At 41.2% G+C, this 23,305-nt stretch overlaps 1 protein-coding gene across 4 annotated transcripts in view; it reads left to right on the forward strand.

The window, feature by feature from the left end:
- LOC111974599 (SEC14-like protein 2) overlaps positions 1-23,305 on the forward strand; it is a 52,854-nt gene that overhangs the window by 3,552 nt on the left and 25,997 nt on the right. For 2 of the 4 annotated variants that reach the window (XM_024002459.2, XM_024002454.2), the window contains 7 exons: positions 9,177-9,220; positions 15,963-16,025; positions 16,215-16,403; positions 19,766-19,861; positions 19,980-20,040; positions 20,581-20,664; positions 20,960-21,066. In XM_024002459.2, coding sequence (XP_023858227.1) covers positions 9,209-9,220; positions 15,963-16,025; positions 16,215-16,403; positions 19,766-19,861; positions 19,980-20,040; positions 20,581-20,664; positions 20,960-21,066 — 612 coding nt within the window. In that variant the 5' untranslated portion in view covers positions 9,177-9,208. The remainder of the gene's footprint in view (positions 1-9,176; positions 9,221-15,962; positions 16,026-16,214; positions 16,404-19,765; positions 19,862-19,979; positions 20,041-20,580; positions 20,665-20,959; positions 21,067-23,305) is intronic. The other 2 variants (XM_070447149.1, XM_024002456.2) reach the window with 1 other exon arrangement.

A 23,305-nucleotide genomic window follows, 5' to 3' on the forward strand; every position in this document is an offset into this window, starting at 1 on the left:
CATAATGTAAAAACATTTTTTTAAATGCAATGTAGGCCTGCATTGAACACCACATACAGTATAGTCTACTGTAGGCTATATCATAGAAATTAATACCTATTTCCATGTGAAAATGTTATGGGATTTGCTTAATTGGTTTTGTTGGTAGGCCTACATTATGCTCAAATAGCAACAATAAGGGCCTTCTGAGTGGTTCAGCGGTCTAATGCACTGCAGTGCTTGAGGTGTCACTACAACCCCGGGTTCGATCCCAGGCGGTGTCACAGCCGGCCGTGACCGGGAGACCCATGAGGCGGCGTACAATTGGCCCAGCATCGTCCGGGTTAAGGGAGGGTTTCACCGGCTGGGATTTCCTTGTCCCATCGCGCTCTAATGACTCCTTGTGGCGGGCCGGCGCCTGCAAGCTSACTTCGGTCGCCAGCTGGATGGTGTTCCCTCCGACACATTGGTGCGGCTGGCTTCCGGGTTAAGCAAGCAGTGTGTCAGAAGCAGTGTAGCTTGACAGGGTCATGTTTCGGAGGACGCATGGCTCTCGGTCTTCACCTCTCCCGAGTACATAAGGGAGTTTCAGCGATGAGACACGAAATTGGGGAGAAACATGGCTAAAAGTACAAATATATATATATATATTGGCTACTGTCTAAAACTGTAAGGGTACAGCCTCAGCGTTCACTGTGCACAAAATTCTCACAATGTTCAAGTTTTCACTCACAAGACCAAAAATTTGCTCAGTGTCTCAAAAAATTGGAGGGAACATTCAATACACCTTCAAATTTGTGGATTTGGCTTTTTCAGTCACACCCGTTGCTGACAGGTGTTTAAAATCGAGCACACAGCCATTCAATCTCCATAGACAAACATTGGTAGTAGCATGGCCTTACTGAAGAGCTCAGTGACTTTCAATGTTGCACCGTCATAGGATTCCATCTTTCCAACAAGTCAGTCCGTCAAATTTCTGCTCTGCTAGAGCTTCCCTGTTCAACTGTAAGTGCTGTTATTTTGAAGTGGAAACGTCTAGGAGCAACAATAGCTCAGCTGCGAAGTGGTAGGCCACACAAGCTCACAGAACGGGACCGCTGAGTGCTGAAGCGCGTAGTGCGTAAAAATCATCTGTCCTCAGTTGCAACACTCACACAACACACAACACTCAGTTCCAAACTGCCTCTGGAAGCAATGTCAGCACAAGAACTGTTCGTCGGGAGCTTCATGAAATGTGTTTTCATGGCCGTGCAGCCGCACACAAGCCTAAGATCACCATGCGCGGCGGCTGGAGTGGGGTAAAGCTCGCCGCCATTGGACTCTGGAGCAGTGGAAACGCGTTCTCTGGAGTGATGAATCACGCTTCACCATCTGGCAGTCCGATGGACGAATCTGGGTTTGGAGGATGTCAGGAGAACGCTACCTGCCCCAATGCATAGTGCTAACTGTAACGTTTGGTGGAGGAGGAATAATGGTCTGGGGCTTTTTCATGGTTTGGGCTAGGCCTGTTCGTTCCAGCGAGGGGAAATCTTAACACTACAGCATACAATGACATTCTAGATTATTCTGTGCTTCCAACTTTGTGGCAACAGTTTGGGGAAGGCCCTTTCCTGTTTCAGTATGACAATGCCTTTGTGCGCAAAGCAAGGTCCATACAGAAGTGGTTTGTCGAGATTGGTGTGGAACAACTTGACTGGCCTGCACAGTGCCCTGACCTCAACCCCATCGAACACCTTTGGGATGTATAGGAACGCTGACTGCGAGCCAGGCCTAATCGCCCAACATCAGTGCCCAACCTCACTAATGATCTTGTGGCTGAATGGATTTCTGTTTTTTATTTTTAATACTATTCCAACATTTCTATAAACCTATTTTTGCTTTGTCATTATGGGGTAGTGTGTGTAGATTGATGAGGGGGAAAAAAAACTATTTTAACCATTTTTGAATCAGGCTGTAATGTAACAAAGTGAAAAAAGTCAAGGGGTCTGAATACTTTCCAAATGCACTGTATATTATTTAGTATATGTAAAGACAAGATTAAATTAAGAACAGTCTGATGGGTGACAATATTATCACTTGTGAATTATGTATTATCACTTGTGAATGATGCCCAGCATGTGAAGTAAGGCAAGAAACAGCACATACGTATTTTTGCGCAACTTTTTCTAGTCAGTCGCACACATCATGTAACCTAGCCCATAGGCCTATGTTTTGATYAGGTTTGTATCACAACTAAAGTGGCCAAATAACTCCAAATGTAGGACCCCTGGAACACGGTTAGAGAGCACATTGAAAGATGTGTCATTGCGCAATCGCATGTGAATACAGAGTTTTGACTGGCCACTATTTAAAAGAGGATCCTAGCTTTCTTGTGCTGCTATATTTTTTACTCAATTCTTKATGTTGCTAAATTCTTAAATTAAGCACAATAATCCACTTTACAACATGGCATACAAAGGCGCGTGAGTCTCAAGTTTGGGGAGGCACATTTTCACCATAAAAATGCACCTTTATAAGAAAGCATTCCATGCATCATCACATTTGCAAACTTGTGTAAGATTGCCTACTATTCATAATGTGATGAGTAGATTGAATAGTCATAATTTAGGCTACAAATATAACTCAATCACTGTTCGCAAAAAAGACTGTTCACTGCATAGCTGAGCAACTATAGCATAGAGGAGGCCTAGGCTAATTCCGATATGTTTCTTCTTTCTTTGCATGGGAAAAATGTGGTCTTTTATAAACACATTTCATAGAATATGACGTCCATCTAAACTGGTGGACAAAATTATTGTAAAAAAACGATGATAATGATAATTAGTGAATTTGCGCAGTTCGCACTCACTGGGGATATTACAGATGCTCTCTGCCGGTGCCAATAAGATAGGCTATACTGTTGTTTGCTCAATTAAGTTGAGAATTTTGATAACTTAAAGACAGATTAGTCTTTTCATTGTCTTTTCTTTACAGCAATAACAGACAGTTACAACTCAACAATAATCTGCCCAAATTGCGAGCGCTGCTTTTCCTTCCGACTGTAGGCAATACAATTTAAAACAATCCACGATATTTTTTTGAAAAATGAGCTAATGATCCTCTGTGGCCAAATCATGCTTTAGTATCCTATTTTTAATTATTTTATTTATTTTTGTATAGACAGGAGTAGGCTAATAACGCTATATAATTTCGGCAATATAATTCAATTTACTTTAGGAAAAGCTTTCCCTAGCCTTATGGATGTGCTGCCTAGCTTGCATATTAAAAACGTAACTGCACGGAACCTCCATTCACTATTCAATTGAATGGAGGACGTTTTTTTTGGATAACGTTTTTTTTTTTGTGGGCCGTTCTAAATAAAAAATAATTTCACCCATAGACTATATTTAAAGATCAGATTAAATTAAGAATAGTCTAATGGGTGAGAATATTATCAAGTGTGTGCAGCCTGCACAAGAAGCAGAACTCATGTTTTTCATGCAACTTTTTTCAAAGTCGCATTATGCAGCCTTAGAATGTAATACACATCTAAACATATAGCCTAACGTTTGTGTCACACCTAATGTAGCGTAAATAACACAAATTAAGCATATAGGAGGACCGGTTTCTTTGTTAACACAGAATAGTCGCGTGTATGCATTTCCTCTGAAATCCTTTGGAGAAAATATCCTTCCTATTTTATTTAGCTATGTTTATTGTATTCTTCATACAATAAAATACTATACAATAATGCCACGGAATTCTGAGCAAATCTTGTCTGCTAAATTAACTAGTGTAGCCCACAGCCATATGGCATAGCCAGATCAGGGCCTAGCGTAAGGACAACTCAGAATATGCTATTTTGTTACAGTGAAATAGGCAACATTTTCTTCAGATCATGTTTATTTATACCTGTCTAAAATAAATAATGGATTTATTGTGATGGTGTAGACTATATTAAATAGATTTTATTAGACTTTTTAAAATGTAGATGATCCAATGGTCTGCATCAGTGGCTTGTAGGCTATGCGTGGAAGCCAGGAGATGCTAGATTCAAAATTTCATCACCGCCGCAGCCCTAGTACTGACCCACCCCATTTCTGTTTGAAATTTGAGAGAGGCGGAGTTGACGTTTAATTGGTTAGACTGAGTCGACATGTTTGATTTTGGCAACCATCCTCTCAATGTAGAGAGGGCTGTACAGTCACTATGGGAACTCTTTCTTGAGCGCCCGGTTAAATTGTGCATAACTATTTTTTCAAACTCTTAAATGGTTAAACTAGTGGGAAATATATGTGATTATTGTACAAATCTGTCACTATTATCCTAAATTAAAATATATCATTATTTTGGCCATATTTAATACGTTTATATTACGTTACTTTCCTTGATGTGGACAGTATGTGTCACTACATTACACAAGCTCATGTTTTGACCATATCGGTTTGGGAGGATTTAAACATCATTTTTACCTCAGATTGGTGATGTTAGTATAAAAGTTTATAGTCAGCATGATGACACAAGATGAAATGCTTAAAACAGATCAGTACATTTGGTTTTGTACTGCTGATTTTGTCATACATGCTGGGGGTTGCAGGACTTAGAAGTCTTCCTGTCATTTTCGAACTCAAATGGCACGTAGAAATCAGGGTGGTCTCTATAAATGTCGCTGGCCTCACACCAATACACAGATTTGAGAATCAAACTATCTCTCAAATAACAGCCAACCCTAGTCAGTGTTGATATTCTATGTCGGGTCGTGATTCATTGAAGTTAAATAACAAAGCAACTGCTTTGTTCCTTCCCCATTTCAACAGCCTCCCAGAATCTCCATCTGAGATTCCAAAGAATTGACCACTGCCTTCAGCAAATTATCTTCTAACCACTGATATAAAAAATGATTCTCAGATTCAGTGTGTCCTTTGAATAGTGTTAGTTTAAACAGCGCATACAACCCAAATGTTTGCCCTCTCTCTATTGATTTCAATGTGATATCGATATAAGTGATTAACAAAATAGTGTTGCGTTTACCTTTCCGCGTTGGCAACCCACTTGAAACAAAATGCAACAATCCAAAATGTAGCTGGCTGTCTTCTACAAGGTGTCCTCTAAGCGGTGATATACATTTTATTCCCAGATTCCGTGTGTTTTGTCAGTAGTGTTAGTTTGAACAGGATGTGCAAACTGACTCCACCCATCTTGTTCTAATGATTTCAACGCAATATCGATATTAGTAATTGACAAATCAGTGTTGCATTTCTCTTTTCGTTTTGGCGACCCCCAAATCAAAATGCATCACTCAAAAATGTAGCTGACTGTCTTCAGTAGGTTGTCCTCTAACCAGGGATGGTAACAATATTTAGAATTTCGGTGTGGTTTTTTAGTTGTGTTAGTTTTAGCAGTGCATACAACCTGATTTTCACCCCTAATCGATATGAGTGATTTAATGCCACTTATCAAACCAACAGCGTTTTGGTGCGTATGCAGTATATAAGGTGCTCGTTTAAAAAAAAAATACAAGTAATATTATTATTAATGTGACACATGTACAGTGGGGTCCGAAATTATTGACACCCTTGATAAAGATGAACAAAAAAATGACTGTATAAAAGAAATAATTCCAAATACTGAGCTAAATTGTATGCTACATTTTTTTGTGAAATTATATTATTTTATACTAATACAATTGCTCAGAGAAAGAGATTTTGTTTAACAAGTAATACTATTTTTTTATCAAAAAGGTAGGAGTCAAAATGATTGACATCCTTGTTTTCAATAGCTAATTTTGTGAGGATAACGGCACTGAGCCTTTAAAAAAAATGTTTTATGAGTTGGAGAACACATTGGGAGGGATCTTAGACCATTCCATACAGAATCCTGTGCGTATGGACTGTCCACAGGTTATCAATTCCGGAGACTAAGATGGCCGTTGCAAAATTTAGATTTTCTGTCCAATTAACAATTTCTTTGTGGATTTTTATGTGTGTATATGTGTGCTTGGTGTTATTATATACAAGCGCCTAAGACTAGTGAAGGCTCTATTTTCATGTCATCTGACCAAAGCACCGGTTACAATCCAAGGGCCAGTGCCGTTTAGCAACTCAAGGCGTTTACATTTTTTGGGATGACATGAAAATAGGACTCTTTCTAATCAAATCAAATTGTATTGGTCACAAATACATATTTAGCAGATGTTATTGCAGGTGTAGCGGAATGCTTGTGTTTCTAGCTCCAGTAGTATCTAACAATTCACTACAATACAGATCAAATCTAAAAGTAAGGAATATAATTTTTAAAATATATAAATATTAGGATGAGCAATGTCGGAGTGGCATTGACTAGAATACAGTATATACATGTGAAATGAGTAAAATAGTATAAACATTATTAAAGTGGTCAGTGTTCCATTATTAACGTGACCAGTGATTCTATGTCTATGTACATAGGGCAGCAGCCTCTAAGGTGCAGGGTTGAGTAACCGAGTGGTAGCCGGCTAGTGATGGCTATTTAACAGCCTGAGGACCTTGAGATGGAGGCAGTTTTTCAGTCTCTTAGTCTCAGCTTTGATGCATCTGTACTGACCTCGTCTTCTGGATGATAGCGTGGTGAACAGGCTATGGCTCGGGTGGTTGATGTCCTTGATGATCTTTTTGGCTTTCTGTGACATCGGGTGCTGTAGTTGTCCTGGAGGGCAGGCAGTGTGCCCCCGGTGATGCGTTGGGCAGACCGCACCACCCTCTGGAGAGCCCTGCGGTTGTGGGTGGTGCAGTCGCCGTACGCGGGCGGGGCAGTTGTCGTATGCACACGTGGTGGGTTTGGCGTCAAAATGAGAATGCATGAGCAGTAAATAACCCTGTACCTATTGTAAAATATGCTTTGCTGCTTTGTCAGGGTTTCATCTCAGTTCAGTTGGTAATGGTCATTGATGTGTCTGTCTAGACCACTCTTCTTCAGCAGGTGTGACTGTCTGAATCCCAAATGACAACCTATTTCCTACAGTGGTTCCTCCTTTAAAAGTTGTGACCTTGCACCGTGGAACTTAGAGGTACCCAGCGTCACGGCTTCATTGCTCAGACCACAACTAGGGGGAGTTAGAGCACTCATTATGCATTTGGGTCCCAAGGTTTTTATATGACCAATGATATCGAGTGGTTTCAATGACAAATTTTGACGCGAGCCACCGTGCCTGGTGGCGTTCTTCAACAAAGATGGCTGACAAAACATTACGGTGGAACCAAATGTAAGTTGTTATAACGTCATAACGAGTCAAGCAAAACAWTTACAATTGATAGGAATATGTTAGTTAATGTAGAGACAAACATTTGTGCGTATTTTTTTGTCATGAAGTTAATTTACGTTAATTGACTAGCTAACATTAGCCAGTGTTAGGAGAATGAATTTGTAATTCGTGTTTAATGTTTTAGGGACTCCTGAGAAAACCAGCAAAACAGGCTGTCGTCTTGTGAAACAGTGGATGTAAAGAATCTAGCTAGCTAAAGCATTTACTGCAAATTGAATGTACAATTGTGTAAGCTTGCCTTGCAATGCAGCTGAAGTAACATAGCTAACTATTTATTTGCTTATTGTGTAGTGGAGGATAAAAATAACTGTATGCCTATGGATGTGTATCTAGCTACAGTGTGTAGCTGATCTGTGTATGGACCCTAAAACATTAGGTTCTGAACTAATATTCATTCCAATCTATGAACCTCAGCTATCATAGTTGTTGTATCAAATTCAAGCCTGAATGAATTTGCTAGGTAGCGGGGTATGCGCTAATAGCGTTTCAATCGGTGACGTCACTCGCTCTGAGACCCTGAAGTAGTTGTTCCCCTTGCTCTGCAAGGGCTGTGGCTTTTGTGGAGCGATGGCTAACGATGCTTCAAGGCTGGCTGTTGTTGATGTGTGCAGAGGGTCCCTGGTTCGAGCCCAGGTAGGGGCGAGGAGAGGGGCGGAAGCAAAACTGTTACACGGGCACCATTTTAATTAGCAGAATCTCCTCTTTGTAATTATGTACGTCTGGGCAGCGAGCTCATTTGTCATCGATCGCTAGACCAGAAATAGTCAGAAGTTTTTATTTTTTCCCTACTTTTTCATTACGCAGACATGAGCACAGTTGACAGCATCGAGGTTACGGATGTTTACTTTCTACACAAGTTTTTTTTCTCCCAGTTCCGTCCGACGAACAGACTAGTGGGAAAATAAAAAGGGATACATTTRTTATGGAATTCTAAGCATCACTCCAGTCAAAACAGGCCCTGCGAACGTTTGATTCCATTAATATGCTATGGGCTCACGCTAGTGTTCCAGTTTAGCCAATGTTCTTAAGCTGTTTTTCAGCCTTGGGTGAATTTTGACTCGTTCTATTGTCGTAAGGACAGTGTAACTAACAAATTGTCAGCCAACATAACGTTGTAAGGTAACTTATTTGAAAAGTCATTACTTTATTACATTGAGTAGCAAGCTACCCCTTGGTCGTTAGGGCAAATCTGGTCTATAATAGGAGGGGGGTTTTGGGACAGAGCCACTGACTGACCACTGCTGTCAGCTGGCCACTTAATCACCTTAGCTATTAGAGTATTAGATAAGCTGCTTAGTGTCCTCTCTCCCTTCTGGGTCAGTACTGTACGGTGCTGCTACTATACAGGGGAAGTCTGATGTAAGGTGTTGGCACACAGTGGAAGAAAGCCTCTCAGTCAGGCAACTGGCTGCTCTTAATCTCCATAAAAATCCCTAATGGAGGCTAGCTACAGTGTGTTGTTATGGTGATACCACCAGCCCTACCCTGCTCATTTACTGACACCCGGAGTGAGGAAGAAATTAGTCATGTCCAGATTTATAAAGAGAGATGAAATAAAAATTGCACAGTCACATGGCTGACTGAAAAGACTGCCATTTGGGACACAGCCAGTGTCTCACCGGTCAGATGTAAAACTGAAGACTCTTCTTATGAATGAAAAGGGGACTTGGGGTCATTTCCTGCTTGTTTGCTTGTGGTTAGTTATCTGCTGTTCATGTTTATAACGTTAGTAGTGGAGGACCAAAATGCTCTGTGTTTCTCAAATAGAATGTCCTTTACATGTTAAATAACAGCATACACACACACACAAAATCACCATCAGCTCTGATCTATAACCAATGGCGCCATGGTATTCACACCCACTCACTCTCTCTCTCTCTTTCTCTCCATTTATTCTCTCTTCTCTCTCCCCTCACAGCCAGGAACTTCAATGTCAATAAGTCAGAAGCCATGCTTCGAAAGGTAGGCTTAACACTCCCCCTCTCCTTTCCTATGTTGCTATTGAAATATATATGACTAGTTTTGTTGTATATTTTCATTGCTACCATTAGAGTACCCCTGGTGTGACCAACAGTTTATCCAGCCAGTAATCTGAAATACTGTGGGGAAAAGCATGTGGGAAATATCAGGAATGTAGCCTAACCACAATACAATACAGGCGCTTTCAAAGAGTGGATTGCGTCACATGAAAGTGCTGCTTAAAAAACTGAAATACATCCATCACATTCATTTGATTAAACACCTTTGCCAAGCCAAGAATGCTACTGTAGGGGAGAGTGGGGTAATTAATGCCAAAGGGCTAATTGAGCCACCCCTTGTTTCTAGGAAACACAACATTAATCATGTGACCAAATATTTAGGAAGAGGTCATAATTGCGTGGCATCTGTGAAGGAAGAAACCACATAGAAGTGGTAAGCAAGTTAAGTCCAAAAAACGGATTTTCACAAAAGTCCAATTAATTTGTTGTGTTATATGTTTCATGATGCTAATATCTAAACCAAGTAGATAGGTTTAAGACTGTTTTACACATCAGTTGGGGTCCTAAATATAGCATGATGTCCTAAACCTATATGAAAATGCATCCTTGTAGCTGTGTGGGCTAATTTAGTCATAATGGTTTCTTTGAGGTAAATTGTGCCATTTGGCCAGGGTCAAGTTGAGCCAATGGCACAACATACCCCATACAAATGATGATTACATTTAGTCAGTTTTATGCATAATATGAATAGTATTCTAGCAATTTTTCATGCATTTGAACTCAAGATATTGCATTTTTATTGTTACAGAGCAGACATTATCATGCCTCATGTATACAAACGTAAGACAAGCAGGGGTCGTCGACCTGTGCGAAAGAGAGGCTATGATAGAGTAGCAGAAGCACGTAAGGTCTTGTCTGATGACATGGAGTCTGAGCTTGTCAAGAATATCAAGAATCTCAGGGAACAGTTTAATGGGCTTAGTAGCCTCAAATGCATAGAACTTGCCTACGAATTGAGGCGGCTCAACTTACCCTGTCCCTATGCTCAATTTACCCCATACCCATGGTAAGTTGTGCTAAGAGACCACTGTTTTTGGACAAGCTACATTTTCAAAACGGTTACGTTTACATAAATTCAGATTATTTGAGGGGATACACAACATCCTAAAATATATGTAGATGTCTTTGTTAGATATAATACTATACTTCCCTTGACATAGCGAAAGTAATAAATGGCTCAACATACCCCACTCTCCCCTGTACGTCCATGACTGTACGTCCATTATGTCATGTCATATTTTTGTTAGGTGTTAGAGTGTTTGCCACAGTCTTACAGTACAACCAGCCTACACATCTTTACACATGTTATATTAGACTCAGGAGGTGTGGCCCAGAGGCCAGAGCCTGAATTCATAAAGTAGGAGTGCTGTWCTAGGATCAGGTCCCCTCTGTGCCTTCAGAAAGTATTCAGACCCCTTGACTTTTTCCKAAAATGTTTGTGGTCCAGCTTGAATTTAAAATGGATTAGATTGACATGTTTTGTTACTGGCCTACACACAATACCCTATAATGTCAAAGTGTAATTATGTTTTTCGAAAATTTTACAAAAAAAAYAAAAAAAAAGGAAAAGCTGAAATGCCTTGAGTCAATAAGTATTCAACCCCTTTGTTATGGCAAGCTTAAATAAGTTTAGGAGTAAAAATGTGCTTAACAAGTCACATAATAAGTTGCATGGGCTCACTCTGTGTGCAGTAATAGTGGTTAACATGATTTTGTAATGACTATCTTATCTATGTACCCCACACATACAATTATCTGTAAAGTCCCTCAGTCGAGCAGTGAATTTCAAACACAGATACTACCACAAAGACCAGGGAGGTTTTCCAATGCCTCGCAAAGAAGGGCACCTATTGGTTTTTAAAAGCAGACATTGAATATCCCTTTGAGCATGGTGAAGTTACTAATTACACTTTAGATGGTGTGTCAATACCAGTCACTACAAAGATACGTGCATTCTTCCTAACTCCGTTGCCATAGAGGAAGGACACCACAGAGTTTAATGGCTGAGGATAGATCAACAACATTGTAGTTATTCCACAATACTAACCTAATTTACAGAGTGAAAAGAAGGAAGACTGTACAGAATAAAAAATATTCCAAAACATGCATCTTGTTTGCAAAGTCACAAAAGAAATCCTGCAAAAAATGTGGCAAAGCAATTCACTGTTTTTTCCTGAATACAAAGTGTTATGTTTGGGGAAAATCCAATACAACACATTACTGAGTACCACTCTCCATATTTTCCATATTGGTGGCAGCATCATGTGATGGGTATGCTTGTAATTGTTAAGGACTAGGAAGTTTTTCAGAATAAAAAAATAAGCATAATGGAGCTAATCACAGGCAAAATACTAGAGAAAAAACTGGTTCAGTCTGCTTTCCACCAGACACTGGGAGATGAACTCACCTTTCAGCATGACAATAACCTAAAATGGTTGTCTAGCAATGATCAACAACCAATTTGAGAGTGCTTGAAGAATTTTGACAAGAATAATCAGCAAATGTTCCCCAATCCAGGTGTGTAAAGCTCTTAGAGACTTACCCAGAAAGAGTCAGAGCTATAATTGGTGCCAAAAAGTGCTGACTCAAGGGTGTGAATACTAACACTAAGTTTTAGAACACCTACTCATTCAAGGGCTTTTCTTTATTTTTACTATTTTCTACATTGTAGAATAATAGTGAAGACATCAAAACTATGAAATAATACATATGGAATCATGTAGTAACCAAAAAACTATTTAACAAATCAAAATATATTTCATATTTGAGATTGGAAAGCTGCCGCGGTCATCCCCCTCTTCAAAGGGGGAGACACTCTAGACCCAAACTGCTACAGACCTATATCTATCCTACCCTGTCTTTCTAAGGTCTTCGAAAGCAAAGGTAACAAACAGATTACCGACCATTTCGATTCCCACCGTACCTTCTCCGCTATGCAATCTGGTTTCAGAGCTGGTCATGGGTGCACCTCAGCCACGCTCAAGGTCCTAAACGACATCATAACRGCCATCGATAAGAGACATTACTGCGGAGCCGTATTCATCGACCTGGCCAAGGCTTTCGACTCTGTCAATCACCACATTCTTATTGGCAGACTCGACAGCCTTYGTTTCTCAAATGATTGCCTCGCCTGGTTCACCAACTACTTCTCTGATAGAGTTAACTAACCTCCAGACGAGCTTCAATGCCATACAACTCTCCTTCCGTCGCCTCCAACTGCTCTTAAACGCAAGTAAAACTAAATGCATGCTATTCAACCGATCACTGCCCGCACCTGCTCACCCGTCCAGCATCACTACTCTGGACGGCTCTGACTTAGAATACGTGGACAACTACAAGTACCTAGGTGTCTGGTTAGACTGTAAACTCTCTTTCCAGACTCACATTTAAGCATCTCCAAACCAAAATGAAATCTAGAATCGGCTTCCTATTTCGCAACAAAGCATCCTTCACTCATGCTGCCAAACATACCCTCGTAAAACTGACCATCCTACCGATCCTCSACTTCGGTGATGTCATCTATAAAATAGCCTCCAACACTCTACTCAACAAACTGGATGCAGTCTATCACAGTGCCATCCGTTTTGTCACCAAAGACCCATACACTACCCACCATTGCGATATGTACGCTCTCGTTGGTTGGCCCTCGCTTCATACTCGTCGCCAAACCCACTGGCTACAGGTTATCTACAAGTCTCTGCTAGTTAAAGCCCTGCCTTATCTCACCATAGCAGCACCCACTCGTAGCACGCGCTCCAGCAGGTATATCTCACTAGTCACCCCCAAAGTCAATTCCTCCTCTGGTCGTCTTTCCTTCCAGTTCTCTGCTGCCAATGACTGGAACGAACTGCAAAAATCTCTGAAGCTGGAAACATTATCTCCCTCACTACCTTTAAGCACCAGCTGTCAGAGCAGCTCACAGATTACTGCAGCTGTACATAGCCCATCTATATTTAGCCCAAACAACTACCTCTTCCCCTACTGTATTTATTTATTTATTTTGCTCCTTTGCACCCCATTATTTATATTTCTACTTTGCACATTCTTCCACTGCAAATCTACCATTCCAGTGTTTTACTTGCTATATTGTATTTACCTCGCCACCATGGCCTTTTTTTCCTTTACCTCCCTTATCTCACCTCATTTGCTCACATTGTATATAGACTTATTTTTCTACTGTATTATTGACTTATGTTTTGTTTATTCCATGTGTAATCTGTGTTTGTTGTGTTGTCGAACTGCTATGCTTTATCTTTGCCAGGTCGCAGTTGCAAATGAGAACTTGTTCTCAACTAGCCTACCTGGTTAAATAAAGGTGAAATTAAATAAATGTGTACAATTTTGGATGAACACAACAAGAGAGACATAACCTGAACAAGTTCCACAGACATGTTACAACAGAAATGGAATAATGGGTCCCTGAACAAAGGGGGGGGGGTCAAAATCAAAAATTAATTAATGCAGTGCATCTCCTCCTCATGGACTGCACCAGATTTGCCAGTTCTTGCTGTGAGATGTTCCCCCACTCTTCCCCCACTCTTCCCCCAAGGCACCTGCAAGTTCCCAGACATTTCTGGGGGGGAATGGCCCTAGCCCTCACCCTCCGATCCAACAGGTCCCAGACGTGCTCAATGGGATTGAGATCCGGGCTCTTCGCTGGCCATGGCAGAACACTGACATTCCTGTCTTGCAGGAAATCCCACACAGAACAAGCAGTATGGCTGGTGGCATTGTCATGCTGGAGGGTCATGTCAGGATGAGCCTGCAGGAAGGGTACCACATGAGGGGGGAGAATGTCTTCCTGTAACGCAACAGCGTTGAGATTGCCTGCAATGACAACAAGCTCAGTCCGATGATGCTGTGACACACCTCCCCAGACCATGACGGACCCTCCACCTCCAAATTGATCCCGCTCCAGAGTACAGGCCTCGGTGTAAAACTCATTCCTTCGACGATAATCGCGAATCCGACCATCACCCCTGGTGAGACAAAACCGCAACTCGTCAGTGAAGAGCGCTTTTTGCCAGTCCTGTCTGGTCCAGTGATGGTGGGTTTGTGCCCATAGGTGACTTTGTTGACGGTGATATCTGGTGAGGACCTGCCTTACAACAGGCCTACAAGCCCTCAGTCCAGCCTCTCTCAGCCTATTGCGGACAGTCTGAGCACTGATGGAGGGATTGTGGATTCCTGGTGTAACTCGGGCAGTTGTTGTTGCCATCCTGTACCTGTCCTGCAGGTGTGATGTTCAGATATACCGATCCTGTGCAGGTGTTGTTACACATGGTCTGCCACTGCGAGGATGATCAGCTGTCCGTCCTGTATCCCTGTAGCTCTGTCTTATGCGTCTCACAGTCCGGACATTGCAATTTATTGCCCTGGCCACATCTACAGGCCTCATGCCTCCTTGCAATATGCCTAAGGCACTTTCACGCAGATGAGCAGGGACCCTGGGCATCTTTTCTTTTGGTGTTTTTCAGAGTCAGTAGTTTTTAGTGTCTTTAGAAGTTTTCATAACTGTGACCTTAATTGCCTACCGTCTGTAAGCTGTTAGTGTCTTAACGACCGTTCCACGGGTGCATGTTCATTAATTGTCTATCTACTTTGAAGAACTAGTAAAATGAAACTCAGCAAAAAAAGAAACGTCCCTTTTTCAGGACCCTGTCTTTCAAAGATAATTCGTAAAAATCAAGCATGGGAAACAGTGTTTAAACCCTTTACAATGAAGATCTGTGAAGTTATTTAGATTTTTACGAATTATCTTTGAAAGACAAGACAAAAAACAAAAAAGTTTCTTTTTTTGCTGAGTTTAATTTGACTAGTTCTTCAAAGTAGATAAGGCATACTTTCGCGAACTTTCTCCGCCCCTCTCGTCGTTTGTTGTGTACATTCCACCCTCATGCAGTCTGTTTCTTTTACCTAATTTAGCAGACGTAAAAGTGTATCCGTCCAGAGATCTGTATATAATGACGAGATGCTCATGTCTCCGCTCTAACAATGGGAGTCGTTGTCCCAAAGGCGGGAATGAAGGCAACAAGCTTAGTTCCAAAATAAGCCCATAGAATCGCATTGTGCTTATTTTAGATTTTGTCAAGAATGAAGCTTCTCACTTTGCCTCTTCCTCTCTGATCCATCTGTCTGAGCCAGAAAAAAACTTTCATAATGGAATGTAGTCATTGTAGTTCATTACCACATTTCTGTTGTCAACTAGGTTGAATATTTGTTTAATGAAAACTACAAGTCCCTTCAGCCCAGTGTCCCACATAGTCCTTGACTTGATTTTTCTCGTGAATGGATACATTTTTCTCTAGAGAAACGGCGCAATGGGCTCACAAAAAAACACAGAACTAAATGGAATTCAAGTAATTGAACCAATGACGGTCAATTAGTTGTTTGATAACCCCAAAAATTACGAAAGGTCAGTTAATTGCTCAGCTCTATCATTTCCTGAAGTGTGTAGTGTATCATCCCCTTTATGCTGATGGGGTATTTATGCAGGTATTGTCACACTTGCAGTCTAAACCTACTGATCCACTTAACTCACTATAGTCTCTGTTCTCCTGACACAAACAGTGTGTTTGTGTGCGTGAGAGAGAGAGAGAGATATTTCAATCCATTACATGTAAAACTATTGGAGCCATTCATGTTCTGTCATGCTTTATTTCCAGCACCTTGACTTCAGGAAACACATGAAAGCAGACACAATCACCACAGAATGGCAGCCTCCAGAGGTATGACAGTCTGTTATCACCCTTATTCAATTGACCTATTAGCAGAGTATATTTTTTATCTTTTTCGATTATTAAAATATCAGATAGGTCTAAATACTGAAATAGTTGAAATTTGACTGTATAATAGTGCCATGGTATTAGTCTGTTACCATGGTGTTAATAGTGTGTTTCCATTGCATTTGTGTCCAGGTTATTGAGAAGTACCTGTCTGGTGGGATGTGCGGGTTCGACCGGGAGGGAAGCCCCATCTGGTGGGATGTCATCGGCCCTGTGGACCCTAAGGGCCTCTTCCTGTCTGCCTCTAAACAGGACTTCATCAAGTCTAAGATCAGAGACTGTGAGATGCTGCAGAAGGAGTGTGACCTGCAGTCTGAGAGGGTATGGGGAGGTTTCATTCATATAAATAGAATTATTAGAATGAGGATTCCAATTTAAATCAATGAGGCCACTATCTATGGTTTTCAGTACTGTATGTGGAGGGTCAGGAGTTTTTCATGAACATACAGTATGTTTGAGAAGACCAGGAAAAACACCTGGCACCAACCTTACTGAGATTCTATACCACTAATGAAGTGTTCCTGTAGAATCTTTGTCATCCTTGTTGAAACCTTACCGATGTGACATACACTATATATAGAAAATTAGGCTAATTCAGCCACACCCATTACTGACAGGTGTGTAAAATTGAGCACACAGCCATGCAATCTCCATAGACAAACATTGGCAGTACAATGGCCTTACTGAAGAGCTCAGTGACTTTCAACGTGGCACCGTCATAGGATGGCTCCTTTACAACAAGTCAGTTTGTCAAAATTCTTCCCTGCTAGAACTGCCCCGGTCAACTGTAAGTGCTGTTATTGTGAAGTGGAAATGTCTTGGAGCAACAACGGCTCAGCCGTGAAGTAGTAGGCTACACAAGCTCACAGAACGGGACCGCCAAGTGCTGAAGCGCGTAACTCATAAAAATCGTCTGTCCTCGGTTGCAACACTCACTACCGAGTTCCAAACTGCCCCTGGAAGCAACGTCAGCACAAAAACTGTTTGTAGGGAGCTTTATGAAATGGGTTTTCATGGCTGAGCAGCCGCACACAAGCATAAGATCACCATGCGCAATGCCAAGCAGCGGCTGGAGTGGTGTAAAGCTCGCCGCCATTGGACTCTGGAGCAGTGGAAACACGTTCTCTGGAGTGATGAATAATGCTTCACCATCTGGCAGTCCGACGGACAAATCTGGGTTTGGCGGATGCCAGGAGAACGCTACCTGTCCGAATGCATAGTACCAACTGTAAAGTTTGGTGGAGGAGGAATAATGGTCTGGGGCTGTTTTTCAAATCAAATTTTATTGGTCACATACACATATTTAGCAGATGTTATTGCGGGTGTAGCGAAATGCTTGAATTCCTAGCTCCCACAGTGCAGTAGTATCTAACAATTCACAACAATACACACATCTAAAAGAAAAAGAATGGTATTAAGAAATATATGTATATTAGAACGAGCAATGTCGGAATTGCATAGACTAAAATACAGTATATGCATATGAAATGAGTAAATCAGTATGTAAACATTATTAAAGAGACTAGTGTTCCATTATTAAAGTGACCAGTGATTCCATATCTATGTACATAGGACAGCAGCCTCTAAGGTGCAGGGTTGAGTAACCGGTTGGTAGCCGGCTATTGATGGCTATTTAACAGTCTGATGGTCTTCAGATAGAAGCTGTTTTTCAGTCTCTCGGTGCCAGCTTTCATGCATCTGTACTGACCTCGCCTTCTGGATGATAGCGGGGTGAACAGGTCGTGGCTTGGGTGGTTGATGTCCTTGATGATCTTTCCATCAGGAAGTCCAGTACCCAGTTTCATGGTTCGGGCTAGAACCCATAGTTCCAGTGAATGGAAATCTTAATCTTAATCTTAGTCTTAACCATCCAATGACATTCTAGATGATTCTGTGCTTCCAACTTTGTGGTAATAGTTTGCGGAAGGCTCTTTCCTGTTTCAGCATGACAATGCCCCCGTGCACAAAACATCTGATATATGTCTTTTTCTTTGCAACTCTGCCTAGAAGGCCAGCACCCTGGAGTCGCCTCTTCACTGTTGACGTTGAGACTGGTGTTTTGCGGGTACTATTTAATGAAGCTGCCTGTTGAGGACTTGTAAGGCGTCTGTTTCTCAAACTAGACACTCTAATGTACTTGTCCTCTTGCTCAGTTGTGCACCGGGGCCTCCCACTCCTCTTTCTATTCTGGTTAGGGCCAGTTTGCGCTGTTCTGTGAAGGGAGTAGTACATAGCGTTGAACAAGATCTTCAGTTTCTTGGCAATTTCTCGCATGGAATAGCTTTCATTTCTCAGAACAAGAATAGACTGACAAGTAGAAGAAAGTTATTTGTTTCTGGCCATTTTGAGCCTGTAATCAAACCCACAAATGCTGATGCTCCAGATACTCAACTAGTCTGAAGAAGGCCCGTTTTATTGCTTCTTTAATCAGAACAACAGTTTTCAGCTGTGCTAACATAATTGCAAAAGGGTTTTCTAATGACCAATTGGCCTTTTAAAATGATAAACTTGGATTAGCTAACACAACGTGCCATTGGAACACAGGAGTGATAGTTGCTGATAATGGGCCTCTGTACGCCTATGTAGATATTCCATTAAAAAATCTGCCGTTTCCAGCTACAATAGTCATTTACAACATTAACAATGTCTGTATATCTGATCAAATTTATGTTATTTTAATGGACAAACATTTTCTTTCAAAGACAAGGACATTTCTAAGTGGACCCCAAACTTTTGAACGGTAGTGTATATAAACTGTATGTACAGTTGAAGTCGGAAGTTTACATACACCTTAGCCAAATACATTTAAACTCAGTTTTCAACAATTCCTGACATTTAATCCTAGTAAAAGTTCCCTGTCTTAGGTCAGTTAGGATCACCACTCTATTTTAAGAATATGGAATGTCAGAATAATAGTATCAAGAATGATTTATTTCAGCTTTTATTTCTTTCATCACATTCCCAATGGGTCAGAAGTTTACATACACTCAATTAGTATTTGGTAGCATTGTTTTTAAATTGTTTAACTTAGGTCAAACATTTTGGGTAGTGTGGTGGCATTTTTCTTCGTTACCAAATGAGGAGAGTCGCAAACTACACACCAGTCAGAGTTATACTTAAATTACATATTTTTTAATAAGAGCTTTGCAATAGCCCTTTGACTTTCAACAATTCACTATTTCTAATGACCCGTTGAGAAGTGACTACAGAAAAATACAAAGATCTTTTATAGCCAAGATACACCCCTCTCAACTTACATGATGAACCACAGATCTTAGGAACTGTTCACAAAGAAATACTTTGTGTATCCCTTAGCCAGATAACATTCGCTATAAATTATCGTTCAGTTTGGTCCCTCAGACGAGGTTCTAATCTCGTTCCTGGTACTTCATAGTACAAAAACACCAACTCATCCAATGGCATATATCAATTATCAACTCTAGATACTCCCATCTCAAGTAAACCCCCTCTTGACCCCACTCCTGGACAAGCTCACTGAGGGGAGTGAGCCTCAAGGTCATACACCGTCCCAGGATAAGTGTAAGATGAGAGAGGACATACAATTTTTTCAGACACTCCCTTCCACTTTCTCCCTCTGTTTTCTGCCTTCCTTCTCATCTCTCTTTCTCTTTTCCGCCCTCCCTATTTCTCTCTCCATCTGTCTCGTTCTCTCTCTCCTCCAGCTCGGGAGGCATGTGGAAGCCATTACTATGATCTATGACTGTGAGGGTCTGGGTCTCAAACATTTGTGGAAGCCTGCCATCGAGACTTACGGAGAGGTACACGCATGTACACGCATGCACACGCACACACGCACACACACACAGTTCTGTTGAATCCATAGGGGGAAAGTGATCTGAGATGATACTGTCTGATCAAAGTGTTATATCCTTACAGATCCTGACCATGTTTGAAGACAACTACCCTGAGGGCCTCAAGAGACTATTTGTCATTAAAGGTAAGTTTCACCACCACTTTTTCGTCATCAATCTATTATATCTGGATGTGGAGAAATGATCTGGACAAGACAAACCATGCTATTGTTTCTTTGTACATTTGAAAAAGATAGATCCTAAAGAAACCATGAATAATGGACATGACTCGTTTCAGATCGATTCCGCATTTGGGGAAACAGAGCCACTGTTTGCCCCACCACCTTACTTATTATTTTTGTTTTGTTGATGAAACGGAGAAGAGGAACTTCCGGCAGTATAAATTTAAAAAATAAAATAATAATAAATGCAGTACATATTCTGCTGTTTTATCATGCGTGCAATGATGTCCGAGGGAAAAGAATCATGATCGTTGCTTGCAGTAACTTCTTTGTTGTTGGAATATCCCAGACGGAGGTGGCAATTTCACCAATTAAGGATTCCAGAGGGAGATGTTACCCCTTAGTATCCCAGTAGTAAACTTAGTTATGTTGTGTGTCTCACATCTCTCAAACCTTAATTAGACACCATTGTATCACACATGTTCTCTATTTTCCACTCCTCAGCCCCCAAGCTCTTCCCCGTGGCCTACAACCTTGTCAAGCACTTCCTGAGTGAGATCACCCGCAACAAGATCATTGTCCTGGGTGGTAAGACACTTCCGTATTTCCATTGGAATGTTCCCATAAAAATATACTGTTCCAGAATGCTGAATCATGTCAGCTCTATGCATGGCATTTCTATMACAGTAGGAACATTCCATATGTTGTGAATACATACAGTATATGGTTGCATCGTCTCTAACTCTACCCAGCTTAACCCTTCAGGTCAGTAAAGGTAATGAATGCACTTACTGTAAGTCGCTCTGGATAAGAGCGTCTGCTAAATAACTGAAACATAAAATGGTAATATCAGTCTCTCTCTCTTTACCCGTCTGTTTTGCAGCCAACTGGCAGGAGGTGTTGCTGAACTACATAGACCCAGAGCAGCTCCCTGCTGCGTACGGAGGGAAACTCACCGACCCGGACGGGGACTCTCGCTGTAGGACCAAGGTGAGCTCACCACCATGAAGTGGGATACTTTTTTTTCATGACCGCCCCCCCCCCCTCGAAATGAGGCGAGAGACATCCAAATCTGTAGTCATTGCTGCTCTTCAGTAGATTTAGGAGAAAAATAAAATTATACATGGAGACAACATTTAGGGCTTGCAGTGCCAGCTATTAGTAGTTGCTCCACACCTGCCTAAGGGCTTTTGCAGTAGGATGGACTCAATATGCTGCAATATTGAAGTCATGCTGTGAGATGAGAGCAGCTTTGCTTTGCTGCCTGCAACCACAAGATACTGCAGGCAGGGCTAATAACGTTCCTAAGCTACATCCTGCTACTAGTGGGGCCAGTGGAATTAGATGAGGATTCTCTGTCAGACTGTTGGACTTGTATGTGTGATACATTGAGATTGTGGGCTATATATTATCATGAAACAATTCACAATGAGTCTTGACAGTCTTTTTATTCCTTCTGGTCATTGAGATGTTATAGGAGTTCCAGGTGGTTTCCTCTGAGTCTGCTTCAACAGGTACAGTCTGCTGATTGGGTATTTTTCGTAGACAATGCCGCATGGATATATCATGGATCTGCTTATTTTTGCTCTTCAGTTCAATTCTGCCTTGCCACAAATGACCTTGCTGCCAGCCAGCTACAACCTCTCAATGGCTCTGTAGTCATCTACCTGCCAATAAATGCCATAACAGTTGATAGTTGGGTCTAGATGCATTTTAAATGTTCTTACCTAGGAAACTGACCATTGCTCTGATGTCTCTGTAGATACATAGGTAGAGATGTCTTCCTAACCTGGAGAGGAGCAGAAGGAGTAGGAGGACAGTTCTTTGTCATCCCAAATGAGACCCAGGAAATGACCTTTTGAAATCTTCCGGAAGACTAAGATTCTACGGACTGAAATTCTCCCTAACTCCATGATTCCATTTTATTCAACTGAGTAAATTAGTCTTTCAACACAGGATTGAACAGGAACTTTAGCTTTTATCATTAGTAGCTATCCTATGGGGTTCTTTGGAGTGTTTAGATCAGGGACTTAGTTGGTAATCTCGGTTAACCCAGAACTAAATTATTGCGTAATTTGGTCAGATGCCATCTGTTAGGTTCTGAAAAAACAGAGTAAAAACTCAAACGGACGACTAGAAAAAGCTCACTGGGTCATACAGCTGCAAAGACAAGGTATGATTACACAAGCACATATAACCTCCTACTAGGCAGGGTCAACTCCTTACACATCTAGACAGCCAATACATCTCTGTTGCTAGGCAGGAACTTATTGGTTCCTCACTGGTGTAGTCATGGCCCTGCCTGATGCTAGAACCTTCGTGGGTGTGGAAGTGTATGTATATGAGATAGAACTGTAGTAGGAGAGTCATTGTGGTGGGCCCCCCTCCCCAAGGTTTCTTCTCACTTCATATGTTGACTTGACCTCGAGTTGAATTCCTCACTCTTCCCTTGTTCCACAGCTGGTCTGCCTTATCAGACACTAACTAGACTGTTGCCCTTTGCCTATCTCCTTACGAACAGAAATCAACTTTCTGCACTTCCCCTTGTCTCACTCAGTAAATGTCCATACACCAAATTCCTATCCACCCTTCATTGACCCCAACATATACATTCCTTAAACATGTAAAATAATCAATAAGTTCTAGTATGGTAACATGAATAAGTATATTTCAAGCTACAATCCAACAGTCCCTCTTTTTTTAATAGTAGCTCCATACTGTTCAACATTAAATAAACTTAGAAATTACTTATAAATAAACAGAAAAGAAAACATGATTAATATTCTCAGTTGATTTGGATGTTTACACCTCCGAGACTTATGGCCTCTGACTATGTAATCTGCTTTCATGGCATAAAGCCCTGGCCTCAAACCTATAATCACACTATGCACACTTTTACTCCCCCCCTTTCTGCCATTACCCCTCCTGTTGTACAACTGATAATGACATTTCAGCGGGAGATTTTGACTTTCTCTTCCTCTTTCCTGTTCCTAAGAGAGTGATAGCAAAAGACTTGAAAAGAAAACACAATATATGACAAGTGTTAGTAATGCGTTAAGCTATGCATAATCATATATGGAAAAAACAGAAGTTTCATAATATGACGACTCTCACTCTCCCTTAGCCTAACTATACCTTTGGATACTGTTCTGCTGGGGTCCACAAAAATTAAGGCTCAAAATACCTCCTTATGCTTGTACCCAGACTTCCCCATCAGGCTGCAGGTTTT

This window comes from Salvelinus sp. IW2-2015, linkage group LG15 (assembly GCF_002910315.2).
Source record: "Salvelinus sp. IW2-2015 linkage group LG15, ASM291031v2, whole genome shotgun sequence".
NCBI lineage: Eukaryota > Metazoa > Chordata > Actinopteri > Salmoniformes > Salmonidae > Salvelinus > Salvelinus sp. IW2-2015.